This window comes from Pangasianodon hypophthalmus, chromosome 29 (genome assembly GCF_027358585.1).
Source record: "Pangasianodon hypophthalmus isolate fPanHyp1 chromosome 29, fPanHyp1.pri, whole genome shotgun sequence".
Taxonomy (NCBI): domain Eukaryota; kingdom Metazoa; phylum Chordata; class Actinopteri; order Siluriformes; family Pangasiidae; genus Pangasianodon; species Pangasianodon hypophthalmus.
The window spans coordinates 8544235-8558776 of record NC_069738.1 but is presented as its reverse complement, the minus strand read 5'-3'; the positions used below and the strand labels follow the sequence as shown (position 1 = coordinate 8558776).

Here is a 14542-nt window from a genome sequence, read left to right as displayed (position 1 = left end):
TTACATTATAGCAGCTATAAACACCTCACTACCTACTCTTTCTCTCTCTCTCTCTCTCTTGCTTGAAGACTTTCCTGTGGTGGAAAACCTACTGACAGTTACAAAACACTGACACTGGAGACTCCTTCCACACATGCTGACTTGTTCGCTATAGAAAAAATAACATTAGAAGAAGCTCATTAATGTAAACCCGTGGTTTGAATTAGTGCTAACTGTCAGGGCTGCTGTTATAGAAAACCTCCTGACCAATCAGAATCCGTCTTTGTGCTGTAGTGAGTGTGCACTAGATCCAGTGCTCTGGCGCATTGTGTGTTCGTCAGTAGCCTCGGTGCCATGCAATTCAGCAGCAAACATCAGGGCTACTCTCTGCTGGGATACTGGGCAGAGAATTCAGCACCAGCTGTCACTATGTAGCACTTGGTTTAGGAATGTTCACAAAATAATTTGTCTGATGATTTATTCACCACACTGCGTCTGGCCTTCTGATTTAGTTTTGATAACAGAACAAATCACACATGTTTTTCATGCATTAGTCTCTGATTCCAGCCATAACCGTCTTTGCATAACATGAGCTCCCCACCCCCTGTCTGTGGGCAGATTAATGGTTCCACAATAGCTCAGGTCAGTGCATGTGTTTCACAGAGGCAGTGTTTAATCTGGCTGCTGGTTCTCCAGCCTCCTGTAGTGAAATGATTCCTCAGGTACAAATATAATAGAGCCTCAGACAATCTTCTGAACTGATGGAATTACACACACATTATCCTTCTCGTGTGCTTTTAACATATAACATAATCACCTACTCTGATTTCAGTCATTATACTGATGACATTATTCTGAAACACTGGTTTTAAACAAAATTCATCCTTTCATTCATCTTCAGTAATCTCTTTATATTGGTCAGGTTTGCAGTGGATTTGGAGCCTCTCCCAAGAGCAACTGGAGTGAGGCAGGAACGAATACACCCTTGATGGGATGCCACAACGTGCACACACACAGACACACACACACATACATACTCATTCACACCTAGAGGCAATTTATAGTTGCCAGTACACCTACTGGTATCTTTTTGGGAAGTGGGAGGAAACCCCACCAGTTTTGACAGGAAAGCCAAAATCGTTTTCCTATTTTTTACAGAGTTCTTAAAAAGCAGTTAAATGAATCCTAGCTGCCACATTTTATACCATCTCATCATCATTCTCTAATATTTTAGTGTTTATTTTATGGCATATTATTATTAATATTTTAGGCACATCATTGTATATGTAAGCCTAATACTCGCTAAGACTATAAAATCAGTTTGGTGTACCTATTAACTTTAAGCATTTGTCGTTTTTTGTCTTCTGGGGAACCCGTAAAAGTTCTACAACAGAGGGTTCCCCTTCCAAAGATGTCCTGAGTAGAGCCCTTTAGGAAGCAAAAACCTTTAACCAGACAAAGAGCCCTTGAGGAACTTTCTGTTGCAAGTCTAGTTGTTTTACCTGCAAGGCCACAGGTATGAGAGCACTCAGACCAGGAGGACCAATCAGACATCTGACAATTGATGGGACATTCAACCACACAAGAAGCATTCATCTGCCACTTCTTTTCAAGATTAAGCTGAAACACAAGAGATTTGATTTCACGAAAGGTTCACATGATAGTTCACAAAATAGCACAACATATTCAAAAGAATAGTGCTATACCTCTTCACAGAATTTAAGGTCTACAGATTTGCCATCGCTGCGCACACAGTCCAACATGCGTGTTTTGATGCCACTCCCACACACTGCTCGCTCACTCAGCTGGCATGTACTCCAGTCTACAAAATTAACATTGTTCATTTTATTTCAGCAAGCAGGATGGTAAGCTTCACCAACTAGGATTTCTCTGATTTTACTGAAATTACATTGAAAAAGATATACTGGCAAATACCTGTGATGTTGAAGGAATAGTGAAAGCAGTTGGTATTGAGAGTGCAAGGCTCTTTCTCAGTTGTAGGAGGACACTGTTTTGATTCACCAGGCTGACGGATGGGGATGGCAGTCCTTTCTCGGGTGTTATTCACATTGCATGGCTAAAACAAACAGAACTCTTGGTAACACTTGAAGGACATATACACTCACTGGGCACTTTAACAGGAACACCCGTACACCTGCTCATTAACGCAATTATCACTCATGGGTCGGCATGTCGTGCATTTTGAGATGCTTTTCAGCTCACCTCGGTTGTAAAGAGTGGTTATTGATTAGGTTATTTGATTATTAGTGAAGTTTCTGTATCCTTCCTGTCAGTTCATACCAACCTGGCCAGTTTCCTCTGATCTCTCTTATCAACAAGTCATTTCCACCCACAGATGTGAATGTTTTTTGTTTTTTGCACCATTATGTGAAAACACTAGAGACTGTTGTACATGACATGTCTAGAGTATGTTGTGCATGAAAAGGTCTATTATGCACTATGAAATGTTAACATAATGCATAAATAGTGTTTATAACACATTATAATGCTAATAGCAAAGAAACACTGAAAGTTTGAAAACTCTGTCATGCATTATTTATTATCCTATGTCTACTAATAACTAAAGTATAATTAACATTTTAGTATTCAGTCTTATAAGTTGTAGCAAATACAAAATTTCAGGGGAAAAAAAACATTAAAAAAACAACACGTCAGTCTGCAATCTGAGTTTCTTTGACATTGGTGAAAAGCACCGCTTTAAGCACTGCCAAAACCTTCTAAGAAAACTAATTCTGTAGTAATGTCACGAGATTCAATTGGAGGGTTTGACTCTCTGCCATTTCTCCCATAGGGAGACTTACTGCATGTTAATTAGTGTCCTTTACAACTCTGTGGCAGACTGCTCAAGGAGCTCACATTTGATGTGCTAGAATAAGCCTCTTCCATTTTGCCTACTTTTAAACCAAATGTCCCACAGAAAATTAATTAAGCAGTGAAAATCCAAGCACCCAAGCAGAAGTTTGACTATGCCTGGCTTCTCCTATGTTCCCAAAACATAGTCTGTATGTGAGTGCTGCTGGATCGCTGATGATTCCGAATGGCATGACTTTAAATTCGTACGATTCAAGCCTGGAGAACAAGCTGTGCTGCATAACCTTCTTGATGGCAGAATAGAAAATTGGGGGAAGGCAAGTCAAAGCGACCTACTGACCATTGTGCATTGTCCAAGTAAAGGCACTGAGGTTAAAAAAAGCTCCAGTGATTTAAACAATGTGAGGCTTGGGCTGATATAAAAGAAATGTCTGGTGGGAAAATAGAAAGCTGTGATGCCAATATGGTGGCAATAGCATGAAATAAAGTTGGTCCATAAACTTATTAATTAATTGTCTCACCAGTGGGCATCGACTCCAGGTGCTCCAATCGGACAGGACACAGTCCTCTGGGCAAGGCAGCTTGCTCTCTCTGGCTCCGAGAGGCATCTCCTCTGGGTCACACAGATAATCCTCCACTGGATCTGAAGGCCCATCAATTGTATTCTGCATACACCTTGAAAGAAATATTTGACATATTTCTATATAGGGAAAAACCAAACAGAATTTGGTTTTTGGATAGATTCAACATGCAAAGTGAAAGAATTATTACATCATACCTAACTTTCCTGGTCTGCACTCCCTCCCCACAGTTCTCCTTCAAGTCAACATTGCTGACTTTCCAGACACTCCAAGGTTCAGCTACCCAAACATACTGACCACAATCACTCTGGCATGGTACTACCTCATAAACCTGTTACGATATCACAAAACACCACAGCATCTTAAAAACCATACATTATATGAATCATGACTAACCTCAAAAAAAAAACACTGGTTATAAATGCTCACCTGAGCCTGTGGTGTAATCCCCAAGATCAGAAAAGGAAGAAATTGAGAGAAAAATGGAAGGAAATGTTAATAAGCATTCAAGAGAAGTATTCTGTTTGGTCTTGTGATTAAATATTTATTGTTTCCTGCTAAGGCAATTAATCATTAAAACAGACCAGGGACCCCTGGTGCTGAACAGACACATGTGACTTCAGAGTTCCCAGCTCACCTGATTAACATGGTCAAGTTTGGGGCATGGCCTTCCGCCATTGTATGGCTTCTCTCTGAGCCATTTGGAGCGCACTTTGACCCCACTTCCACACGACTTGCTGCACCGTGACCAGTTTGACCATTCACTGAGTTTGCAATCGGATGGACATGGAATAATGCACGCTTCTTCAATATATCCTGTGGTCAAACAAGAAAATAACAGAATATTTGTTTCGGTAGATCTAACTGAAATAGCTAATAGCTATAGCTAGTGTAGCTATTAAGTTAATCAAATGGACTGCTGGCTAATTTACTTTTTTTCTGTTTTTGCTTTATGGTGAGAAAAGCTGCAGGGTAGGGTGTCTGAATTAATGTTGTTTCCATTAATTGATGCAAAATATATTTCAGTGTAACTGATGGTCAGTGTATGCAATGTTCTTTAAATATTACACACAAAACACATTTTTTTAGAAAAACCTCAGCATTTGATATTTCCGGACATTCAGAAAGGATGTAGAACATTTTGGTAATTAATTAATTAATAGACAGACAGATAGACAGACAGACAGACAGACAGATAGATAGATAGATAGATAGATAGATAGATTAGCCATTATAATATGTGCATTTTATGTTATTTTCAACAACCAGATCGTTTGCTACTGAATTTCAGGCAAACATGAAATGTTGAGCAGCTTTACTGCCATCACAAGCTATTTATCTCACCATCTGTTTAAAAATCACACTTGGAAATATGTTTTTTTCTGAGGTAGAAATCATTTAACACTCATTATCACCACAGGTAACATGATTAAAAATTTTGAATGCACTGTCTGAACTCAGGTGTTTCCCAATGTTATGGTAACATTCACACTAAATTCTGCTCCACACATGTGCATAACATTGAACTGGATTACATGTAACATGCATATAGATGGAGGTATTATACAGCCTGCCCAGTTTAAGATACATGTAAACAGTTCATTAGGAATCCGCAGTCAGAATGAATTCATATGGATATCTTTGCATGTAAACATAACCATTGCCATGTCTGGAAGGTTCCTTGCTTCTAGGAAAGAGTGGAAAAATTAAGCATGAGAAAGACATAGTAAAACCTCAGCGTTTGATCTTTCTCTCTGCTTCTCAACATCATCAGTCTTATCTGGTCTAGAAAGAAATAAGAAATAAGAGCAGATCCTGCTATTGCTCATGGGAAATGTCTTAAGCATGTTAGTAACCATGGTGATAGTTTCAGATAAGGTTAACATTGCAGGCAGGGATGGTTAGATCTCCATGCATGTCTTGCTCAAACAATTATCTTCAATCTTATAAATAATATACACCTACATATCACAGATACTGTAATTCCCTTGCCTTCCAGATTTCATATATTCTTTAAACAACATCCGTATAAAGTACAATGTAAGTAAACACAATATAAGTAAGTTCTTTCAAAGGCTAAAATGATATAATCCACCTTCTGTAAATGATTCAGTAGCCTGCCTAAAGGTTTTCTTTTATAGTTTTAAAAGGCTGACAATCTCAACCCCCCGCTAACTGCCTCAGGCAGCACATCAGTCCAGCACACAAAAACGCTTCATAAAGTGAAGACTGTAGGCTCAAACTGGAGTAATACTGTAGATACATGATGGAGTAATAGAGAAGGAGAGCTATTTCCATCAGCATGGCTTCAGGTTAAGGATTCTGAGCTGATCAGCACATCATAAGCTTTAAGGTAGGATCTGGATGAGAAGACAGAAATCAAACCTGACTGTGAATCATAAAATAAGGAGCCTTAACATCACTGAGATCTTGTATACGCCCAAAACCCCTCAGATTTTTTCCATCATTGCTTTGCTCTGAGGCAGCACATGATATAATTCCGGAAATAACGATCTCCAGTTCCAGGAGGATTTTTTTTCCGTTCCCTAGCAAAATGCTAATTTGGCTCTGTCGGAGGCGCCTTGACAGATTTGGGCTGTGAATGATGCAATGGGCTCTCACTCTCCACATTGATTCGCTTCTATTGAATTTCCCATCAGTGGATGCTAAGTGTGCACAATGAGGTGAGTGTTTTCCTGTCTGCAGTTGAGATGTGCCAAATGAAGGGAATTGATTATGGAGAACACACACACAATGGCCTTGTATCTCCTTTGTTTCAAAAAAAAAATAACTGGAAAAAACTACAACACCCAGAATTTTGAGGAATGCCCAGTATTTAATGTATGTTAACACTTTACTTAAGCATAGTGTTCATAGGACTACTTGAAACCTACATAAGTTATTCATAGCTCCTGAAATATTGTAAACCTACATGAATATTTATAAAGGCTTATTCCAGCATGCATCAGCTGTCATTTAATGAAACCTTAATGTGAAACATTACAACATTTTGGTTACATAATGTTGGGTTATGCCACTTTCCAAGCTGACATATGTTATAACATCATAGCAACTGACTTTGGCAGATGTGTCAAACATTAAAAACAAATTTTTCTACCAGATGTGCACTGAACCGCAAAGTCAGTTGTTATAATTTCACGATGTTATAAGTCATCAGTATGTGTGGCATCAGTATTGAAGAAAGCAGTCTTTCTGTCAGCTGACACTGGTTTATATCAATTGTCAAGAAAGGTTTGTCGTGTGACCCCATAAACACTACCCTTAAGTGTTGCCACATATACTTCACTGGGATTATATGTCATGAATATACACAAAATAACCTATGATATTAAATTGGGGAAAATCAATATACTGTATATTTTGCAGTATTCTTTTCAAATTACAACATAAAAGATAAATATTTTCCCCCTTGGGTGTGAAACTCTTAAACTAGTTCCAGTGCTCGACCCACAGGTTCCCAACCTTGGTCCTGGATGACCCCTGTCCTGGACAGATTTTAAAGTTTTCCCTCCAGGGAAAACCAACATTGCTCGGTGCCCTTAGAACACCATACCTTCAGTGAAGCATGGTGGCAGTAGCATCATATTGAGAGATACTCTTTGCCTCTTGGTTGCTTCTCTGATTAATGCCCTTATCCAGTCACTGACTTTTGGTGTACAGACTCCTCTAGGTAGAACTGCAAATGTGCCGTATTCTTTCCATTTTTTAAAATTATTTTAATAATGTGCTCTACAGGATGTTCCAAGTTTGTGATTTTTTATATAGAATCTCTTTTTGATCATTTTCCATTCAACTAATTGTGTGAATTTTTTATTGGCAAATAATTGATTTTTTCCCCACTTCCATATTATGAGACATTTTGTGTAAACTTTTGAAATATCATCCTAATTAAGTCCGTTTCTGTTCCAGGTTGTAACACTACAAATGTGAAAAAGTTAAAGGGGGATAAATACATATACAAGACACTATGTCTGCTTGTTTTGTGTGTAGTGAACATAGCTTTAGTGTCGCACCATGACTGTTGCACCGGGATGTCTCCACAAGGCGGTTATCCTGGTCGTAGCACACCATGGCCTGGTAGCGATAGCCCTGGCCACACTCCTTAATATCGCCTTGAACCTTCATGCCCAGGATACCCTCCACTCGGCCTCCCTCAGGCAAGATGCAGTCGGACCAGTTACCCACAGGCTGGGCATTGTACTTATTGCAGGGGCAGTATTGGGTCTCGCTTAGAGGATACAGCTGAGTGTTCTTGCAGTGGTCTCGCTTCTTACTCTTACCTTAGGGCACAAGAAGCAAACACACATACAAAACATCTTAAAGCTCTGTCGCTAAAGGACTTCAAATGGACTGAAGGTACAGATCATTGCTGTGGATTGAAGGTAGAGAGAAGTAAATTCACATGGAAATGAAAACATGAAGCTATGTAGGTTCAGCTACGTTGCTTGACTTTCACCTTCCACAAAAAAGTGCTGAGAATTGACCTTTGATGGCAGACTGCAGCCTCCAACATCAAAAAACATCCTTTTAGATCTGCTGACTGTGAATAAACAGATTTTGACAGCCAAAACCAAAGGCACATGAGCTAATCCTGTGTAATCCTGCTGCAAATTTGTGCTGTTCAAGGGAAACTTGAAGGACATATGCAACTAGTAAACAGATTACACTGACCTCTTCTCAGGTATGCAATAAGCACTTTAAATAGACATTTAGTGACAGCTGTTACAATTTGATAAACTACCTTTGGAGAATGATCAAAAACATGGGCTAAAGTTCTTCATTTTGTAAGATCTTGAATAATGATAATTGATATGATTAGAAGAAATGATATTTGGAAATTAAGTCATAAGATACCACCTCTATCCCCACCTTAACTCTAACCTTAAACGTAGTAATTATACAGATTGAGTCTTACAAGTATTTATGAATTTGCAAGTGTAATACAGTACCATTTTGATTTTTTTCAGCATAAAGTTAAAAAAGTTGTAGCGGCTTTCACTTTACGTGCATATGGCCACACACATACACAGCAAGAGAGAGGAGCTCATAAAATAGACCTCTGACTTACTAGATTTTAAGATTATGCCTTGGAGCCCTCATGCATATCTTGACTTGTTCAAGGGAGTATGGAGTTGTCCAAGGAATTGCAGTTCGGCCATGTGAGAAAAATGTCTTGCAATTTGTTCACAAAGCTTACAAAATCTACCATACTCACCTACGAGTGCCCTTCTACGCGTCCTCACTCCCACACAATCAGCTGCACAGGATGAGAACTTGGACCATGCGGTCAGCTGGCAGTCATCTTGGCATGGAAGTTGGCAGGGTTGGGTGAGAGAGGGCATGGGACCAGCCAGCTTCAGACAGGCCGAGATGTCCACCTGTCCACCGTCCTGCTTCTTGCAGGACACAGCTTGAAAGAGAATGAGAAAAAGAGAATGAGAAAAAACTTAATCTATTCACCAAATTATGTGTCTTTATTATTCCATTTACACTGGGAAACAATGAAACAGCCTCACTGACAGATATGGAATAAAACTGACCAAGAGATGGCTCAGCACCTGTGTAGTGTAATGGTTTTTGACTAGTTGAATAGATCCACATGAGAGAGTGAAAGGCCCTGAATTGGATTGCCACTCCAGCCGTGTCTGCGTTTGCCAGGATTCTATTACAGGTAATGAGGCCTAATGGAGAGAGACCTTCTAAAAGTCTGCCTTATGATCCAATCTGGAGTATCTATTGCCTATTTTCTTTATGCTGCTAATAGAAGTCTGAGAAGAATGTCCAGATAGCCTCTTAAACTTCATGCTCTAGTTTGCCGCTTTCCGTTTATTACCGCTGAAGTGTTCTCACTTATGCACTATTCAGTTCCTTTATAGTCTTTCACAAGCACTTTAACTCTTAGTACTTTTATAACTACATTAATTAAGGAAAAGGGCTCTTCCTAAGCTGAAGTAAGCTTAGTGGAGTGAATCTGCTACTGTTACTGTATCTGTCCCTATGTATCTTTTGTGCAATATGATAATAATACAGTCCACTAGCAAGAAGTGATATTTTGATCAGCTATCAGAAAGGAATAAAATTATGTTAAATTAAATGTGTTCCATCATTTTTTAAATTGTGTGTTAAGAATGGATGTTAACATTTGGAATTTGAAAGGAAATTCACTCACCAGCCACTTTAGTAGGAACACCTGTTGATCTGGTATTTTCACACACAACAGTCTCTGGAGTTTACACTAAATACTGCAAAAAAAAACCCTGAAACATCTAGTGAATGGCCGCTCTGTGAGTTGATGAGAGGTCAGAGGAGAATGACTAGACTGGTTTGAGCTGAAGGCTAAGGTAACTCAAATAACCACTCTTTACAAGCAGGCTGAACAGAAAGCATCTCAGAAATTACAACACATTAAATATTGAGGAGGGCAGAAGACCACATCAGGTTCTGAGGCTACAGAAGGCACAGACTCACTGAAACAGTCACTGAAACAGATGATTAGAAAAAGACCAGGCAACATTTTTACAATCTTCAACAGTCAGTGTTGGTGAGGCTGTGCCCAACCTCAGAGTGGATACGAGTGAAACCTGATCCACTGGTCTTTTGCTATTGTAGGACATCTGCCACAAGGTTTGACCTGTTGTACATTCTGAGATGCTTTTCTGCTCACCACGGTTGAAGAGAGTGGTTATTTGAGTTACCAGAACCAGTCTGGCCATTCTTCTCTACCACTCTCATACAGTGTTTCATAGGGTGTCTTAACAAGGTGTTTTTGCCTGCAGTACTGCTTCACACTGGACGTTTTTGTTTTTCGCACCATTGTGTGTGAAAATGCTAGCAGTTTTTGAAATATTTAAACCAGCCCATCTGGCACCAACAACCATGGCATGATCAAAGTCTCTGAGATCACATTTTTGATGTTTTATGTGAATATTAACTGAAGCTCTTGACCTTTACCTGCATGATTTTGTGCATTGCACTCCTGCAAAATGATACGCTGATTGGATAATTAAACGAATATGCAGGGGTACAGAGGTTCCTATTAAAGTGTCTGGTGAGTGTATGTGTCATCAAAACAACTTTAAATGAAGCAAGGCGTGTGTTAACAGGATATTCAGATACATTACAGTGCTTATATACTATGTAAATATATATCCAAATTTAATTCAGTTCTTAGAATTTGACTTTTATGCCCTTCTGTATTAAGAGATAATCAAACAGTCTTGTCTCAAACACATCAAATCTGCAATCCTGAGTTTGAAAATGCAGGTTGGTGGTCTCACTGCTCTACCATATGGTGAGTGGGTTTGTGTTTGATTTGTGTTTTGAAGTCCAAAGCCTACGGCTGAGCTTTTGACCACATTTGAGAAGTTTCTTAACCTCTTGCACTGCAGCGTCTTTTAGTTCCTGTGGCACTTACACAGAGATTAATGTTGCATGCAGAATAGCCCAAGGTAGCGCTTTGATGCTAACTAACTCTCCCTCAGTCTCCAATGCTCGAAACACCACCATTCCCCGCAGAGGCATGAGCTCATTTGCACATCCTAAACACACAAGCACATCTCGCAAGCTGGTTAGAGTTTAGACTCTGCATCCAGATTAGGTTTTATTGAACCGTTTTCAGCCAGCTTGCTGTCTTAATTGTCCAAAGTAACTACATTCACTTTGATGAGACCTGCCAGATTGTTAAAACACTTTTCAACCAAGTAACAAAATCATAATGTCAAATGGTTATGAATGGTATTAGTGTGTTTTGAGATGGGGCATACCATTTCTAGAAGCTATAAGTGACAAGCAGCATTAAAACAGTTCCTATATCAGAAAAATGAACCTACAACCTTTGTTTTGTTTTGGCTCATGCTTCCAAAGTTCTCAAATGTAAAGGGTTAGAGCTGGAGTAAATGAAATCGATTAGGTCAGCGAGATGCTAAAGTTACGTCTACAGGAAGCATGTATCTTATTTCACATTTTCATTCTAGTGAAATTCTTTTTTTTTTTTTGCCAGACAAATGTTTTTTGCCTACGGACAGACTTCTCCTTGAGGATGGATTAAAGATTAGAGCATAAAATACACAGCATCCAGAATAATGATGACCATAAAACCCATTATCATGTTTTTTTAGTGTATTCACTGACAGCTTAACATTTTCAAAGACATTAAATGATATTTATACCGATGCCATGTTTAAGACTTTAAATCTGGTTCAAGGGATTGATTGAGTAAGTTATCCTCCATAGGAAAGTTAAAAAAAGATAAAAAATTATGTAGCATATTTAATGCAGTGTGCTCCAACTGTAAATATGTTTCCAGAGTCTAAAGAATTCTACAGTTGGGGTAATGGTACTGTGTTCTGTCTACCTCTGGCTTGCAATCCTGGTCCACATGTCTCCTGAGCCCCAGGACTGTCCTGTCGAATGGACCACGGCACCAACTGACACCGCCGCCATTTATGCGTTTTCCACCTTAAAATCAGCACATTTCAATCATTCAGATAAGATCACCCTGGAGACTTTTTCCCCATTTCTGTATATACACAATACATTAGACTGACATAAATTTTGGTTTTCACCTGAAGCCAGGGCAAACAGAAGGCGCCTCACACTCCTTTTCTTGGTAAAGCACTTCTGGGCAGTCCTGGCCCCCATTTGCAGGCAGCTGAATGATTATTCGTTTCCTGAACTGCTTCCTCTTAGTAGTGCCACCTTGAGAAGAAGAGAAACAAGTGGCAAATTCAGAATCACTAGGATCCAATACCTAAGAAACAGGGTTTTGAGGCCAGAATGCGCTACAGTTTTGGTAAACCTGGTAATTATTTGATTAATTTAAATTGTTTAAGCAAAGAAATGACAAAGTTCTGATGAAATCTAATCCATAAGGAAAGTAGTTTGTCATGCCTGTTGTTAACTATTGCAGGAATTTAATTTTTTTATAAGTATTAGGATAAATGCAGAGAGACATAAAGGTATAGAAATAATTGTTGTACTTCATGAATTAATTAGATGAAGCATAAGGAAGATGCAATTTTTGGTGCACCTTCAAGAATATGTAAGCTAGTGCAAGGAATAACAGATATCACTTGTAATATCTGTTGTATTTATTTATTATTATTACATGTTTGTCACACAGTATGCAAAATTGTGCCATGCATAGAGTTTTGGCATTACAATAAATTCTGCGTCTGATTTTCATTGTTTCGTATCTAGATTTCTTTTTGTGCAGTTAAGGCCTCACCAGTGCAGTGTTATGTTCAGACAGACAGCTGGTTAACTAGACAGGCCGTTTTGTAGCATTTATTTTCAGCATTTGATTTTCAGTGAAAAGTGTGAAATGGATGTGAATAACTTGTTTTGTTTGTCTTTGTCTCTGTAACCAGAGATTTGTCAGATTAGTACTGGGTTGACATGAAACCAAGTTATTTTAAGTAAAAAAAAAAAAAAGACGAAGAAGAAGAGACAGCAAAACTGTTAAATTGATGGCTCTGCTATTGTGCCTTTGTGAAGCCTTGGATGCATTTCTACAGAAATCTCTTGGTGGTTCCACGAATGTGCCCCACTGATATTACATTTACAAATATGTATGTAAAGTAAAAGTAAAAGACATTTTAAACACAGGAAAAGTGTTTCACAACAACCTATATATGTGTTTCAGATAAATAACTTAAATCATTAACAAACCTCTACAGCACTTAGAAATTAACATATTTACCTGTAATATGAAAAATATACATTTTAGTCCCCCAACATTCAATCAACCCTGTCAACTGAACATTTTCACCTCTATGAAGAACAGTATGTGGAACCACAAATCACATGTTCCACAGGAATTTGCATGATATTGCATGATAATCATGTTCTGTCGTTTTTTTCTTTATTTTCAATGATGTTGCGATATTGACTGATGGGGTCACTTGCCTGAAATGGGTTCACATATTTTTGAATGGCTAAATGCACATTTTCTTATATTCTTTCTAATGTTTTCTAATATTTCCTCATTTTAAGATTATGACTGTAAATATGCTGTGCACATGATGACCCACTTTTGTTTATAGTCATGGCTCAGAGAAATTCCTCAATGAAGAAAATCATCATAAAATCCAATAAACTCTGCCACACGGTTTTCATAAAAGAATAAAACTTTTGGAAGTTAAATCTAGATTCAGGCACAGACTCAGACAGCCGCTTCCACTATATCATCAGGGTTGACAAAAGGCATAAAAATAAACATCAGCACTTCATATCAAAATGTCAAATATTTTCATCTGCATCTCCCACTTGGAATGGAAAAAAAGACATGAGAGGTTCGCAGAGATGAATACATTGAAAAGATCTTGAAATGCGCAGTGTCAATATTTCACAAATCACTCTTTGGAATGACGAGTGCGCATGAGATGAACGTTAACAAGCGTCTGGAATCCTTTAGTAGCTGAAATCAGCTTCCACTTTGCCTATTAGAGCAGTTGTTCTAATTCCATGCATAGACTGAGTTGCCAGGCAACAATCTCTTTTTATAGACGTGATAGTCTATCACTGTGTGAACAACATGCTGCTTTACATGTTTTGTGAACACACAGATAGTAGCTAATTATCAGTTTGTTCACAGAAACCCCCCTTTCACCCCTCGCCCCATAACACTACAGCCTTTTTTTGATAGCATCTGTCCTGGAATATAACCTCAAAAAGAAATAAAACATTCTACACTGTAGTAATGCAAGATTAGCTTGAACTATAGTTACTGTACATGTTATGGCTGATTTTAATATACACGTAAGTCCCTTTGATTTTGAAAGTAAGGACATACCTCCTTGACAGGTTGATGGACAAGGGCTCCAGTCACTGTATGGAGTAACAATGCAGTCTCTTTTGCATGGCAGTAGACATGGTCTCACTGTCTCTGGACGCAGGCTCTCGGGACACCTAGACACCAAGAAACACACACAGGATGCTGATGATGTTCCTGACAAAGGTCACCAGGACAGAGACAACACAGGATATATACGGATTATGTTTTATTTACTCAGAGATCTACATTCACATTTTTGTTAATATTATTTACCTGCAGTACCGCAAAGATAGGCAGGAGGTCTGATATATATAATTAAATAGATATGTATTTGTATCAAAATGCTGTATCAAAC

General features: G+C 38.6%; 1 protein-coding gene across 1 annotated transcript in view; it reads right to left on the bottom strand.

Annotated features, from left to right (window-relative positions):
- The window catches only part of thsd7aa (thrombospondin, type I, domain containing 7Aa), a 102319-nt gene that overhangs the window by 20154 nt on the left and 67623 nt on the right, over window positions 1-14542 (bottom strand). Inside the window, exons 9-20 of the mRNA XM_026942292.3 lie at window positions 14206-14321; window positions 11978-12110; window positions 11767-11870; window positions 8629-8823; window positions 7427-7693; window positions 4030-4208; window positions 3822-3827; window positions 3590-3723; window positions 3333-3486; window positions 1915-2056; window positions 1686-1801; window positions 1482-1599 (exon numbers count right to left, since the gene is read on the bottom strand). Coding sequence (XP_026798093.3) covers window positions 1482-1599; window positions 1686-1801; window positions 1915-2056; window positions 3333-3486; window positions 3590-3723; window positions 3822-3827; window positions 4030-4208; window positions 7427-7693; window positions 8629-8823; window positions 11767-11870; window positions 11978-12110; window positions 14206-14321 — 1664 coding nt within the window. The remainder of the gene's footprint in view (window positions 1-1481; window positions 1600-1685; window positions 1802-1914; window positions 2057-3332; window positions 3487-3589; window positions 3724-3821; window positions 3828-4029; window positions 4209-7426; window positions 7694-8628; window positions 8824-11766; window positions 11871-11977; window positions 12111-14205; window positions 14322-14542) is intronic.